The following is a 15,797-nucleotide window of genomic DNA, read 5'->3' on the forward strand; positions in this document are numbered from 1 at the left end:
TATGAGTTTGGGGCTAGAAGGACACATTTTCTAGCTTGAAGAGATTATTTCTGTATTTTTAGCACCCCAAATTTGAAGGCTTTCATCGACAAATTGACCAGCCTTAAGTTCTCTAGGGAGAAAGTCAATGACCTGATGCCTTTTGGGTCAATCCATTACTGAACATAATTACAAAGGCTCATGAAATAGTCTTGGCATTTTCTCTAAGAGAATTTTTCCCCTGTAAAAGACTGGTTAGGTGGGGCAGCTTTATTTATTCTGATTTCAGTGTTTCATGCTATTTGAAAACAACCTTTTCTCCAATACTAAGAGAAAAACCTTCAGCATAACTGACTTCAGAGGTCTAAGCTGAAAGAACCTGTGTCATTCTCTTTGGCTAAAAGACATCAGTATTTGCATATTTGTGGTCTCTGATCCCTTTGGATAGAAGCCAAAAAACATAAACAAAATACCTTTTCCTATAAGGTTCAGTGCTTCCGGGCTTGGGAGTTAGAAGACTAGAATCTAGACACCAACACCTATTATCTCTGTGACCTTAGAAAAATTGTTTTTAAGTTTTCAGCTGAAAGGGATTTGTCCCTCAAATTTTCTCATTTTCTCATTCTGCATAGATTCTTCATCTTTATTTTCTTTCCTCTTATCACAATGTACCTCATATTTTTTTTGTACATATGCAATAACCCTTATTAAATTTTAGGCTCCTCAAGGGCAGAGCCTAGGTTTTTTGTTTTTTGTTGCTGTTATTGTTTTTCATGTTTGTACCTCCAGGACTACCACTAGGGTTTGTTGTTCAGTCTTTTTTCAATCATATCCTACTCTTCATGACCCCATTTTGGGTTTTCTTGGCAAAGACACTGCAGTGGTTTGCCATTTCCTTCTCCAGCTTATTTTATAGATGAGGAAACTGAGGCCAACAGGGTTAAGTGACTTGCCCAGGATCACATTGCTAGTAAGTATGTATATAAGGCCAAATTTGAATTCAGGAAGATAGATCTTTCTGACTCCAAGCCTGGCACTCTATCCACTGCACTACCTAGCACAAGGGCATGGCACCTCTAATAAGTTTGTAGAAACAGACTGAAATTCATAAGATTTAGTACATATAGAGCTTCACATTTATTTTCCTTCCTCCTACTTGCTATGTTTGAAAGTGATACAGAAAAGAAACTGAGGAGAAGACACTGGGAACAGAGTACTAAAAAGTACCCAGAGCCAGAAATACCTGAGGTTTAAGACCCTTTTGTCTCTAACACCCATTGGCTGTGTGACCCACAGCAAATCATTTAACCACACAGTGAGTGCTTCAGACTGCTCTTTAGCCCATTAACTGTAGAAGAGCAGAAGCTTCTGATGCAGGGAGCTCTAGGTATAGATGAAATTATAAGTCCAGATGAAAAGGAAAAAAAGGAAAGAAAAGAAAGAGACACAAAAGGGAAATTTGAAATGCTAAATATAAGATTTCCCATTGGAGGAGCTTCCTCCTAACCTGAATGATAAAGCTTCTAAATCATCTTAGCAGGTTATATTGAATACCCTTGAATATAATTAGGCATTCATGTATTTAGGAATCACAAATAACTGGAATTTGTTTTGTTTCTCTCCATTACTCCAGGAACTACTGGTTTTCTTGATGCTGTTAATAACTTCTTGTCATTGTAATCAATTCAATTATATTATTTTGACATAAACCTCTGCTTATGTCAAAATAAGGAGTAACACTGTCATCCTTTCCCCCTTCACTGCTTCAATTTCCTCCTTTCTTAAAGATAGATTCTTCCCCAAAGGAGCTAACATTCTACTTCCAGGGAGGAAAAATATCTCCAGGAACATGGATAAGTTAAATATGGTCTTTCAAGGAGGAAGGAACAGTCTTTCCAGGCTCTTCCTTCTCCCTGCCACCCAGTGCCCTCTTTCCAGTCAGATTGTCCAGGAATCCCTAACCTAGTGTTTCCATTGATCCTGGCCCTCCCCATTCTTCCAGAGCTGTATTCCATCCCCATAGGGGCCTTCAGGTGCTTCATGAAAATCTGATTAATGAATGATAATGAATCAATTAGTAATGGATATAACAAATGGAAGTAATCTCTCATAACATTTTATTTGAGGACTTTCTTAACCCAAAAGAAAGATTCTCATGGGGGGCAAAATTTGGTCACTATGGAGACTTAGTATGGAACATAATTTTTTGATAGCTTTTAAATCTCATAAAATCACCTGTCCATTTAGAGGTCAGACCTGATGGCCAAGACACCCCAAGACTAAGCAAAAATCACATTAATCTGTTGAGTAGAAATACTAGACACAGGAATTCTTAACCCTTTCAATGTCAGCGACTATTTTGGTAGCTAATAAAGCCTACTGACCCCTTCTTAAAATTTATTTTTTTAAAAAATGCATAATTTCTTTTTGCAGGGGGGAAGGCAGGGCAATTGGGGTTAAATGACTTGCCAGAGGTCACACATCTAGTAAACATGTCAAGTGTCTGAGGTCGGATTTGAACTCAGGTCCTCCTGACTCCAGGGCCAGTGCTCTACTCACTGAGCCACTTAGCTACCCCTTTAAAATGCATAATTGAAGGAAATGCTAAATTTCAGTTAAATATGAGTGAAAATAAAGATGTCATTTATCCCTTCTCTAAGTTCACAAAGCCCCTGAAAATCTATCCATGGACCCCAAAAGGGACCAATGGTTAACCTCTATTGTAGAGGAAATGGTACTTGGGGCAGATCACTTTACTTGTCTGGATCTTACTTGTAAAGGGAATAGGTTTGGATAAGATGATTTCTGAGGCCCCCTCCAGCAACAGTAAAAATACCCCTTCTGATTCTAGGAAGAATAAAAATTCACATGGTGTTCATGTACTAAAGACTGATTATGTCTATGCTTATCTTTTTCTTTTAAGACTACTTTCCCATCAATATTATCCTGATGACCAAGGCATTATTTTGACTCGAAGCTGAGTCAAAGTCAAAGGCTGCCAGGTAGGCCTGTATTTGAGCTGGGCTTCACTGACCCTTAAAGTGAGGAAGTTAGGCTTGTATGGGACAGGATTTTTAAATAATAGGAGAGACATCTTTAGGAGAAACAAAGTAAATTTATTTTACAAACCTTGCAAGATTTGGGCACACCTCCATAATGGAGGAGGCCAGGTAAAAGGGAACCTGCCTTAATTTATACTCTTAATGAAAAGATTCCCACCCACCTCTATCCCTTCTCATCATTGGCTGGGAGGTGGGCTTACAGTCTAGGCGCGAAAACTACCCAGAGGACCAAGGTTGATCTGGTCCATTCAGGTTTTTCCCTATCAGAACTCAACTGCCAGGGTGGTGTCTGAAAGTCTAGGAGAAGAAATGGGGTGGGGGGAGGAGAGACCTTCCTGGAGCAGAGAACAAATAGCTCACAGGAAGTTCATTGTCTTCTAACATCTGAGAGAGAGGTGGGGAAGGGCATGCCCACAGTTCTATGCCCTGGCCTTCCAAAATCACAAAGCCAAATCCCAAAACCTCTCCTACTCCATTAGACATACCCTGTGAAGTCTTCACAATTATCCATCTCATTCAGGCTTGTCTAGAGGAGGGAGAGGAGCATGGCAAAGGGACCAAAACTGGCAAAAATACTCTGGGAGCCCCCATGTCTGGAACTGGTGAACAGAGCAGGGCAGGATAGGAACCCAGGCCTGACCCCATCAGCTAATGAGGGTAAGTGGCTCTCTCCTTCACACAACTTGGAGAAATAATTTCCCTTAGATAGATTTTACTATCAGGTTTAAATGAAAGCCTAGGATCATAGGTTGATTATGTACCTAGACAAACACCTAATACTAAATAGCATAGTAGATGGACTACAGGGCCTGGAGTCAGAAAGACCTAAGTTCAAATCTGGCTTCAGGCACTTACTGGCTAAGTGACCCTGGCGGAGTCATTTAACCTGTTTTGCCTCAGTTTCTTCATCTATAAAATGGGGATAATTTTAGCACCTACTTCTCAAGGTCGTTGTGAAGATTAAATGAGATAATGATTGCAAACCCTTAGCACTGTGCCTGGTACACAGTAAGTGCTATATAAATGTTAACTATTTTTTTCTTATTATTACTTTATGTGTGTATATATGTTGACTTTATAAACCATTTATAAACCTTAGAGCTCTATATCAGTGGCAGGCATCTTCTTGTTGTTGTTATGTGGATTTCAGGGGCCTAAGAGGCTCTTCTACTCAGAAGTTTTCCCTTCCTTTGCTTGAAATTGCAGCATTAGTGACTGATTTGGTGGTGGTTGTAGCTTTGGTGTAGTGGGAAGGATATGGATTAGAAGTCAGAAGAAGCCTGGAGTTCGATCTTGTTTCTGATACCAGCTGTGTGATTTTTCAGGCTAGTCCTTTAACCCATGGGTGCCTCAGTTTCCCCATCTGTAAAGGGATGAACAAATGTAGGCTACTGTTATTATTTTGTATTATTGCACTCTCTGGTGATCTCCTTAAAATGCAGATAAACTTACTCTTGGGGGTATTCCTTTATATTGTTGCCAACACTTTAATGGAAATTACCTTATCAGATCACTTTTTTTCCTTGACTGGAGCCACACTTTAGAGAAATAGGAACCTGGGGGTGGGAGGTGGGTGGTACAATTATCCAAATACATACAAAAAAGCATTTGCAGACTCTGAAAACATGAAAATCCAAATGGTTTTCACCTCAAGCATCTAGTAAGGAAATATTTCTGGGGTTCGTTTTAAATAGTCTAGTCAGCAGTGTTATCTAATCTCTGTCATCTCCTGCTGTATCTGCCCAGCCCCCATCAGGCCTTGCAACCACAGGTGTCCCTCAGGGTTCCCTCCTGGGCCCTCTTCTCTGCTCCCTCTATATTGTTTCATTTGCTGATCTCATCAGCTTCCATGGATTTAATTTCCATCTCTATACTGATAATTCTTAAATCTATTTTTTCTGCCCCAATCTTGCTAATCTCAAATCTCCAACTGCCTTTTTGGATATCCAATAGATATCTGAAACTCAATTTGTCCAAAACAGAACTTTCTACCTAACCATGTTCCCCCTAACCTCCACCCCTTTCCCTGTTACTGTAGAGGGCAACACCATTTCCCGAGTCCCTCAGGCTTGCCACCCGGGAGTCATCCTGGATTCCCCGCTATCTCTCATCCTCCATATCTGAGCTGTTGCCCAGGCCTGCTGATTTCACATTTGCAATATCTCTCAAAAATATTTTCTTCTCTCCTCTAATACAGCCACCACTTGGGTGGAGGCTCTCGTCACTTCATGTCTTGACCACTGCAGTAGCCTGCTGGTGGGTCTGCCTGCCTCATCTCTTCCCTACCCCAATTTATTCTCCATTCAGTCACTGAAGTCCTTCCTAAAATATAGGTCTGAATATATGGTTCCCCCTATTCAATAAACTCCAGTGGCTCCCTATCTCCTCCAGGATCAAATACAAAATGCTCTGTTTGGCATTCAAAGTCTCTCATAACCAGCCTTCTGCTACCTTTACAATCTTCTTACACCTTACTCCCCAACACGTACTCTTCGATCCAGTGACACTGGCTGCCCAGTTGTTCCAAGAACAAAATACTCCATCTCTCAGCTCCGGACATTGTCTCCGGCTGTTCCCCATGCTTGGAAGCTCTTTCTCCTCCATTCTACCTACTGATCTCCCTGGCTTCCTTTAAGTCCCAACTAAAAACCTACCTTCTATAGGAAGCCTTCCCCAACCCCTCTTAATTCTGATGCCTTCTTTCTGTTAATTATTTCCTATTTATCCTGCATATAGTTTGCTTTGTATATATTCTATTTGCATGTTGTCTCTCCCATTAGATTATGGGCTCCCTGAAGGCAAGGACTTCTTTTTCCACCTTTTATTTGTATCCCCAGTGCCTAGCAAAGTGTCTAGCACATAGTAGGCACTTAATAAATGTTTATTGATTGATTGCTCCAGGACAGCCCAGTATTTCTGCTACTTGATTTCTTGCTGAACAGCCAGTCATAAAATAATAATAAAGCATTTATATAGTGCCTTTGGGTTTGCAAAGCACTTCACAAATTATGCCTCATTTAATAATACCTAACATTTATATGATACTCCTTACCATGTGCCAGGAACTATGTGAAGGACTTAAAATTATTATCTCATTTGATTCTCAAAACAACTCTGGGAGGTAGGTGTTATTATTTTTATAATTTATTTATTTATTATTATTTGTTTTTATTTTTTTTTTGGCCATTTTATAGATAAGAAAACTGAGATAGGCAGAAGTTAAGTTACTTCTCCAGGGTCATACAGCTAGAAAATGTCTGAGGCCAGATTTGATCTCAGGTCTTCCTAAGGCCAGTCCCCACATTTGATAAACATTGTCCCCAGAGGACTTCAGCAGATATTTAGCCCATTTCATACCTAGAAAATACCCCTTTACAGCATGCCGAAACAACTGGTCAATCCAATCTTTGGTTCAATGCCACTGTGAAGGGGAAACCTACTATGTTTGGAGACAGCTCAGTGAAATTTTAGATAACCTTACTTGCTAGGAAATTTTTGTTGACATCAAGTCTAAATTTTGTGTTCCCCGTCTACAGCATCTATAAAGTGGAAAGAGTGTTTGATCTCTACTGAGTGTTGTAAAACACTGAAATTATACCTGAATATCCTTGCTTTGAGATTTCTCAGAAGGGCCAGGGTGCTATGATAAAGCTGCTACTTTGAAAGATATTTCTTTCAATAGGATGTCAAAATAGGAAACCCAGAGATTGTTGTGTGAAAAATCCCGAAGTGAAACAAGATACTATGAGAGCAAATAAAAAATAAATTTGATTGAATACAGGTGTGCCTTGCATTATTCAATAGATATGTTCAAGTTGCCTGTAAATTGATTCTTTTTGAAACGCAAATCACCTTAAATACCCTTAGAGAATCTTACTGTTATTATAAAACCATAAGGGAAGTTGTTTTTTGTGACTTAAAGATTCCCTTGTTAATGCAAAGAATTTCCTTCTAACAACTCATTTATAAGTTTCATCTTTTTGCATTTCTAGCTTTCTTAAAGCTTTGCAATATGAACTAAAGAGCCAATAAAAGTCATTGGCCACATCCAGAGAAATATAGAACAAAAACTAAAAACAACAGGCTGCTACTAAACTTTAAGACATAGATGGGTAGAATTGTTTACCTAAGGCTAGATGGCAGAAGTAGAAGCAATGAGTGGAAGCTACAGACAGGACTGTTTCAACTTCATTAAGGAACTTTAATGATAAATAAATGTAACTTGTGGCACATGGCTCCTGAAGATTTTGGGATCACATTGAACAGATCTAATCCTGGAGGCAGACCCCCAAAGGGTTATTTTCTCTTTTTACTTCATTGAACCATCTGGAGTTAGTCACTCCTGGAAAATCTCCTAATATACACTTGGGGGTAGAGATATTATCTATGAGGGTAAAAGAGGTCCTCAGCTTGTCCATAACTTTTAAGTCATTTTCAGTGATGTCCAACTCCTTCTCACCCCTTTTGGGGTTTTCTTGGCCAGGATACTGGAGAGCCTTGTCACATTTCCTTCTCCAGCTCATTTTACAGATAAGGAAACTGAGGCAAACAGGATTAAGTGATTTGCCCAAAGTCACACAGGTAGTGTCTGAGGCTAGATTTGAACTCAGATCTTCCTGACTCCAGGCCTAGTGCTCTATCCACTGTACCACCAAGCAAGGACGATATGAGTATCAGGTATGGACAACCTGTATTTACTCCAAAAAATTACAAAAATGAAATGGGCTGCCTTAGGAATAGTGAGTTCCTCCTCTTTGGAGGGCTCTAAGCAGAGGGTTGTTTGACTACTTGTGAGTTACAGTAAAATGGAAAATCTTTTTCAGGATTTAATTGAACTAGCTAGTCTCTGGGGTCCCTTTCAATTTTGAAATTAATAATAGCAAGCATTCATATAGTATTTTAAGGCTTCCAAAGCATTTTACAAATATTATCTCATTTGACCCTTAAAACAACACCGAGAGGTAGGTGCTACTATTAGCCCCATTTGAGAGATGAGGAAACTGAGGCAAATGTAGGCAAAGTGATTTGATACAATTACATAGTTGGTAAATGGCTAAGACTGGATTTGAACTCATTGTCCTGACTCTAAGTAGAGTGTTCTATCCACTGTGTATTATTTTTTTGTATTTTGGACTCTTTAGAGAAAGAGTAATAACTTTAGGGAGTCTACAACTTTTACTGAAAGTATAGCCCCCCAAAATGACTCCTTTAACACAAAACCTCTGAGGCTCTGTTCTGTAGCCTCTTTTCCTTTCCATCAGCTCCTTAAGTGTCAAATATCATATCTATGCAAATGATTTGCCAGTTTCCCCCAAGACTTATGATTTCACCAGTGTGGGAAGCCATGGATATGAAAAATAGCTCTGCCAAAGCAAATCAGCATTTTGTCTGTAATCTGTAGTCTTAGAGAGTTTCCTAGGGGCACTGACAGAGGTCCCAAGTTTTCCTGACACTGAGGCCAGGTCTCTATCCATTCTATCACCATGCCATACTGATTCTCAAATCTGTATTTTATCTGGTCCTAGTCTCTCTCCTGAATTCCAATCTCAATTCACCATCTGCCTGCCAAACATCTCTCAGCTTGAATATCCAGCTGCAAACTCAACTTGTCCAAAAGAGAATATAATCTCTACCCCTAAAGTCATCCCTGCTCAAAACTTCTTAGTACAGGCCTGCACCACCATCTTTCCAAGAACCTCTAACATCCCTTCTTTCCCTCCCCTCACTGTAAGAAATGTATTCTTTGTCAAGGCATTTAGATTCTACCTTTGGGATCTCATTCATGTCTGTCCTCCCCACTCCAATAGCCACCACCCTATTTCAGGCTATCATTCACCTCTTACCTGAATTTTTTCAGTTGTCTCCTAATTGGAATCCTTTGCATCTACTTTCTTCCATCTCCAATCCTTCTCTTATATAAGAATTTTCCTAAAGCAAAAGTCTGATCATATAACTCCCTGGTCAAGAATTTTACAATTCCCTAATGCATCTAGGATAAGATAAGAACTTTTCAGATTGGCATTTAATGTCCTTCATAATCTGGTTTCACTCCACTTTTCAATCACTTAATGAGTATTGATTAAGTACTTACTACATGTCAGGAACTATTCTAGCCACTGAGCCTACAAACACAAAAATGAGTCCATGTTTGACTCCAAGGACCTTTCACTCCAGACTTGTTATTCTCCATATTCCAGCTGAGTGGATCTATGTGCTGTTTTCCCCATACATGTTATTCCTTCTCTCACCTCTTTGCCCATCTTCACAACTAGAATGCACTCACTCCTTCCTCCTCTCTACCTCTTAGAAGCCTTAGCTTCCTTCAAGGCTTAGCTGAGGCCCCACTTCTTACAGGAAACTTTTAATGTTCCTCTTGCTTTCTGCCTTTTTCAAAATTATCTTGTATTTATTCATCTGTTTAAATACAAAATTCCCCAGCAGAACCATAAGTTCCTTGAAGGCTGAAACAGGTTTTTCTTTCTTGTCTTTGAATCCCCGATGCCTAGAGCAGGGTCTTATATATGTTTGAGGCTTAATAAATATTTGTTGTACTCCTGCTATGCCATCATTCACGGGATGATTTATTCAATGACAGCTCATTTGTATATCACATTCTGTACATTATTTCATTTGGTCCTCACAACCACCCTGGCACAGGATGTAGTACAGACATGACTACCTTTGTTTTACAGAGAAGTAAAGTGACTTGTCCAGTATTAAACAGTTAATGAGTGCCAGAAGCCACATCCTATATTTTCCAAATCCAGTGATCTCTCCTCATATCATACTCTCCATTTATAAGATTGTTTCAGTAGAGCCAAAATCAACCCTGTTTCATCTAACTTGTGGTGTTTTCCCCTAAACCAAATAAGGACCAAGGCATGCCTATATTTGGAATCCTTGGGTATCCCAACCATGACAGCTCATTAGGAAAACCTGCTAGGTTCTCTTGCTCTGTAGGGTAGCTCTAGATGCAGGGGATCTGACCGTGTCACCCATGAAACTAAACTGTTGAATACTCATTCATCCAGCTGGAGTCTTTCTACTTAGCCTCAGTAATGTGTCACAAACTGCCTCTGGGACAGAAATGTCCAAATAGAGCTCATTATCTTTTCCCCAAAGCACACTCGTCTTTCTCTATTTCCACCTAGGGCGCCATCATCCTTCCTGTAACCTCAGTGTCCCATTCAACCCTTCACCCTCACTAATATCACCTAACCAATCAATTGCCAAATCTCCTCTCCATCAACATCTCTTTTTTATGTCCTGTCTTCTCTAGTCACATGGCACCCTAGTTTAGGCTCTCATTGCCTCTAATGGAGTGAACAAAGGGCAGGGACCATGTTCTGCCTTTCTTTGTATCCTCAGCACTTAACATAGTGCCTGGCACATAGTAGGCACTTAATACTCATTGACTGACAAAGTGATTTTCCTAAATCCCAGATATGATCATGCAGTACATTGTAGAATTGTCTTCCCCACCCAAAACCTTAATAAATTCCCATGGCTCCCTAGTATCTCTAGGATCAAACATAAATTCCTTTGTGTGGCATTTAAAGATCTTCACAATCTATTCTTTTCCTGTCTTTATAGTCTTCTTACATATTATTCCCCTCCACACACTCTGCCCTCTAGCCATATTGTCCCATTTGCTATTCCTCATGCTCAGTACTCCATATCCCATCAACCTGCCTTTGCATTTGCTGTTCTCCATCCCTAGAATGCAGTCTCTCCTCACCATCCCTTCTCAGAATCTCTGGTTTCCTTCAAGACTCAACTCAAACATTTTCTTCCACACAAAGCCTTTCTAGACCTCCCAGCCTTTAGTGCATTCTTTCCTAAACTACCTTGCATTCTACTGAAACTACCTTGTTTTCATGTTGCTTATATGTTGTGTGTATTTATATTCATATTTTTCCCCTGATAGTACATAGGCTCATTGAGGACAGAGAGTATTTGATTTCTGGTTTTGTATTTGCAGGACCTGGTAGGTGCTTAATAAATCATTGGTAAATGATTGCCTAGGTATTTTTTTTTCCAGAGCAAACCTGGGTTGCCTGAAGCAAACAGGGACAGGGTCCAATAGCATCAGGTTGTACGAATTGTACCTGAAGTCACAAACCAAAGAACCGAGGAGCGATCGCTCCATCAATAAGCATTTACAAAATGCCAGTTACATCCCAGGCACTGTGTGTTTCTTGCTAGAAATGCAGAGATAAAGGTGATACTTTAGCCCCTGGCCTCAAGCAGCATAAAAGCAGGAACTATCTATGTGAGGAGATAATGGGTAAAGAGAGAAGCATATGCAAAATAAATACCCATCAATGCAAGGCAAGGGAAGTAGCTGGCACTGGGGGAGGTGGGAGGGGTAATCAAAAAAGGTGCTATGGAGGAGGCAGCATCTGAACTGAACTTGGAAGGAAAACAAGCGTTTGTCAGAGACTAGGCTGATCCATTCGCCCACTCACAACTTTCCAGGGGTCTACAACTAGACTTCCAAGTACAAGATGGTAAAAAGGGCACCCTGAGCCCTAATCTCATCATTTCAAAGGTAAAAAGAGGATTGTTAGGAGACAGATTTTGAGATGAGTTTTGAGGGTTGATGCCATCTCCAGTCCTAATAGGCTGAACAGATATACCACTCACCTTAAAAAAAAAAAAAAGAAAAACCACAAAGGTCAAAGGGAGCATTACTACATAATTTCAAAATGTGAACTCAAGTCAATTTGAGTAAGTCAGGATGAACATTTTTAAGGTATAGTGTAAAGGGAACTCTTTTTTTGGTATGTGTTGAATTAGACAGTTATCAAGGTCCCTTGAAATTCCATGATAATCATTAAATTCTTTTTAGGCCCATTCTATGTGCAAGGCACTGAGTTTTGCTAGGGCCTAGGCCTTGACACCTCTTACAGCTATCTCCAGGCAATGTCTTCTCTGCTTGGACCATCATCTCCACCTCCTCCTCACCACAACCTTAGAATCCACCCCCTGGATCCTCAGGCTCTGATGGGGATGGTTTATGTTATCTTGCTGGGGCTCCAGTCTCTATACTACTTCCTGGCCATCTCAACACTATATAGTTTCATGTATTACCACCCTCTCCCTCCCCCCACCCTTTCCAGCTCCTCTTTCTGTATTGTCTTCATCTATTAGGCTGTAAGCTCCTTGGGGACAGGGATTTTAACACCATTGCTCGACACAGTGTCTGGCACATAGAAAACAATAAATGTCTGTCTATTCAACAATCTAGGCAAGGACAAACGCACAAAAAAGTAAGAGTTGTTTTTAAGGAGGCTACAGTAATTTTACTGAGGAAAATACTACCAATGAGTAGGTACTTTGAGATGAGAGAGAACACACATAACTAGGGGAATCAGGAAATATTTGGAATAGGAGGTGGCACCAGGGATGAGTCTTGAAGGAATGTGGAATGTTATTGTCCCCATACATATTCTCAAATAATACAACTACCTTGCTGTGGAAGGCTGCAACATTTTTTACATAAAAAAAGAGACCCTCATACAATCAAATTGAAGAACCACTGTCCTGAAGGCTGCATAGCCTCAGTTAGGGGAAACTACTACCAGGAAATGGTGGTGCCTTGATGGTGGTCTGGTGATCTTGTGGTCCTGATTTCTTATAACAACTCAATCAACAGGTATTTGTGTGAATTATTATAAATTACACTTTCCTACCTTGTCCTCTCTCCTCTCCTCCCTTCCTCCTGTGTATATAAACTTGTAAAATGATTGAAAGGGAACTCTGATTTAGGATTTTATTAAAATAATAATAATTGCTAAGATAATGTGAGCTTCAGAATTTCAAACCACTCTTCCAAAGCTTACTGGCAATTTACTGATGACAGGATACCAACTTACCTTTGTTCTCTGACTCATTCTGAATAGATTTGGGTGAGTGAAAAGCCTCCTTGAAAGAGAAGATTGACACTTGGTAATATTAACTCTTGAAGCTTTGGGATCTCACTCAAATCAGGCAAAACATAAAATGATAAGGAGCAGGGAAGTTTCTGCAAATACATTTTTCAAAGAAGAATCTTCTTTTTGCTTTAGAGTAGCATTTTCCCACCATTAGCTAATGTTACTTGAAAAGTATCATGGTATTGTTATTTGTAACCTTCTTTGTTAGAGGGGATGAAGGCATGTGATCGTCTTACCTTAAACAACTGTGCGTTGTAGCTGTTGTTACAGTATGATCAATGGAAGCAGATGCACGTTGGGATAGGTTTCCATATGGTATCCCAGATGTGCAGCCTCTGTTTATGAAAGAATTATTGTAACTTTCGGAATAAAGGCAGCAGATAAATATATGTGACAACACATCTAACTATCAGATTTTGGGAGAAGGGACCAGGCATATTTTGTTTGTTTGTATTTTTAAACCATTTATAAAATAGCAGATTTTATTAGGGCTTTTTTTTTTCAAGGAACAGCTTTAATTGGCAAAAGACCATAATAATGCATTTCTTAATGCTGTCTAATTGCCTTTACAAAATCATCCCATAAAAATACTCATTATAAACATGGCATACAAAAAATGTCATTCATTAACTTGGAAATAAAATTATAATTACAATTATAAGGCTTTGAGGCGGTTTCGTTAAGAGGGCTTGCATGCTAATTGCAGAGTTTAAGGTTGCTAATTTAATAGTAGACCCAAACACGGTGTCAACTGAAGAGTTTAAAAGGTTGGGATATTTAATATCTGTGTCCCTCTTGCACGCATCAAGTTGGATAAGAGAGTAAAATTGAGGGTTTTTTTTTTTTTAAACTCTGTAAATGGGATTGGGTATGGGAGAGAGGCGTGGGCTGAGTAGGGTCCTCCCCTGAAATCTCAGCCTCAGTCCGAGGAGTGCCAGGCGGCGCCCCGGCACCTGGAGAAGAGGAGAGAGGGGAGGGGAGCGGAGAGCGAGAGCAGAGAGCTAGAGAGGGGCGGGGAGGGTCCGGCTGGGGAACGGGGAGGGTGGGACCGCGGGCGCGCGCTCGCGCTGGCAGGCACGCGCGAAGGGGAGGTGGCCGATCGTGCATCCACCAGCCCTCCTCTGATGCAGAAGCAACTGCAGCGTCCCTCTCCCTGCAGCAGCGCGGCCGCCATTGGCTCCTCGGTGACACGTGACAGTCGGAGCCTTTTCTGTGTCTTTTCTCGCCCATCTGTGTGCAGGGCACTGATAGGCCAGGCTGATGCGCAGGCAATTTATCATCCTGATCTCCCACTGAGTCAGGGAGCTCTCCTGTCACCAGTATTGATTTCAGAGGATGGACTAAATTTCCTAGGATTTCCATTAAGAATTAAGAAAAAAGCTCTAAGCACGCAGGGTAGCCAGACAGACATGGATATGAGATGGCACTGTGAGACCTCGCAGGTAGCTTCTTCTATCACAGCCGATACTGAGCACAGACTTAGCACTGCAGCATGCAGGGTTTAAAATACCATTAGTCTAAGAACAATTAATAATAACAACAAAAGTCATTTGGACAAATTACTAAAACGAATTTGTAAATATGAAAGACTGTATCTCCTTGGAGATTGCATGGCATTACGATTAAGATCAAATTTATTCACGCTATGTGTGAAATCTAGAAAAATTTTTTTTCAAAGAAAATAACTCTTTAAACCCTGGGCATGATTGCTTATATTTTTCATTTGCTGCTTTTGTGAGCATCAGAGGTTCTTCAGCATGCTTATGGCAACAGCAACAAGATTTTATATATATTTATATATTATACATATGTATATAATAAGTGTGTATATACGTATATGTGTGTTAAGTTGACCCAAGTAAAAGCATGAATAAAGGCTGCTTCCATTACTTGCCTGGCTGCTATATTGTAATGGCATAGTGATGTTTTTGTTTGGGGATGCTTAGATCCTGACCATGCATGCTTTTATGGCACAGTGGGGTTTTTCTTTGAAAATTTGTAGAGCTGGGATGTCTGTGAGTTAAATGCATGTGTGGTGGAACAGAAAATGTTTTAACAGTGAATGACAACATTTGATTAACAAATGAAATTATTTCATGTTTATTGGATTCTTAGCATTAATTCTTATCACTGGGTGGGGGAGGAGAAAGTAATCTACATGTCTGTGAGGATAGAAGTATTTGTGTGTTATTGGGCTTTTTTTAAAGAAATATGTTTACTTGCTTATTTCAGATTTGTAAAGCATAATTTAAATTTTTTAAACCTACCAAACAAGGAATTTAAAAAATCCTCCATTTTAGCCTATGAGAGAGTACGTGTTCTAAAACAGCTGTGTTTGTATGAGAGAAAAAATATATACATGTTTGTTTCTATGTGTGTATGAGTTGTTTGATGAACAGTTTGATAGCCTCCTTGCTGGTCCTTATTCTTCTTTCTAAGAGCAAAAATGGCTTGGCATTTTAACATTTGCACGGCCCTTGGGAGTTAGAGCTGGCAGAAGCCAAGAGTATTACCAGATGGGACAGGCATGCACTGACAATGAGTAGAGAGAGAGAGACAATAGGTGGGGGAGGAGCAGATGGATGGTTGGGAAGGGGAGGAAGGAAAGGAGAGAGCGTGGAGAGGAGGGGTGATAGGGGCTTAAAAGAAAAGATAGCTGTAATCTCAGTTCTGAGAAAAAACTAGATATACCTTTTCCTTGGATTGGAAGACAGACTACAAAGGCTATTGTGACAACCTGTTTTCTTTTAAATTAGTTAGCAAAGGTAATTGGAATTTAGGAGAGGAAATTCTTTGAATTTGACTTGCTTTGCCAAAT

At 40.0% G+C, this 15,797-nt stretch overlaps 1 protein-coding gene across 9 annotated transcripts in view; it reads left to right on the forward strand.

The window, feature by feature from the left end:
- Window positions 1–15,797, forward strand: part of NRXN1 (neurexin 1) — a 1,448,730-nt gene that overhangs the window by 1,342,309 nt on the left and 90,624 nt on the right. Inside the window, exon 1 of one of the 9 annotated variants that reach the window (XM_036751798.1) lies at window positions 14,232–14,421. The exons of the other annotated variants lie outside the window; for them this stretch is intronic. Within the exon in view, the coding sequence (XP_036607693.1) occupies window positions 14,389–14,421 (33 nt within the window). The 5' untranslated portion in view covers window positions 14,232–14,388. Of the gene's footprint in view, window positions 1–14,231; window positions 14,422–15,797 lie in introns of those variants that run through there. 9 annotated transcript variants of the gene reach the window in all.

The sequence above is a fragment of the Trichosurus vulpecula genome, chromosome 3 (genome assembly GCF_011100635.1).
Source record: "Trichosurus vulpecula isolate mTriVul1 chromosome 3, mTriVul1.pri, whole genome shotgun sequence".
Classification (NCBI taxonomy): domain Eukaryota; kingdom Metazoa; phylum Chordata; class Mammalia; order Diprotodontia; family Phalangeridae; genus Trichosurus; species Trichosurus vulpecula.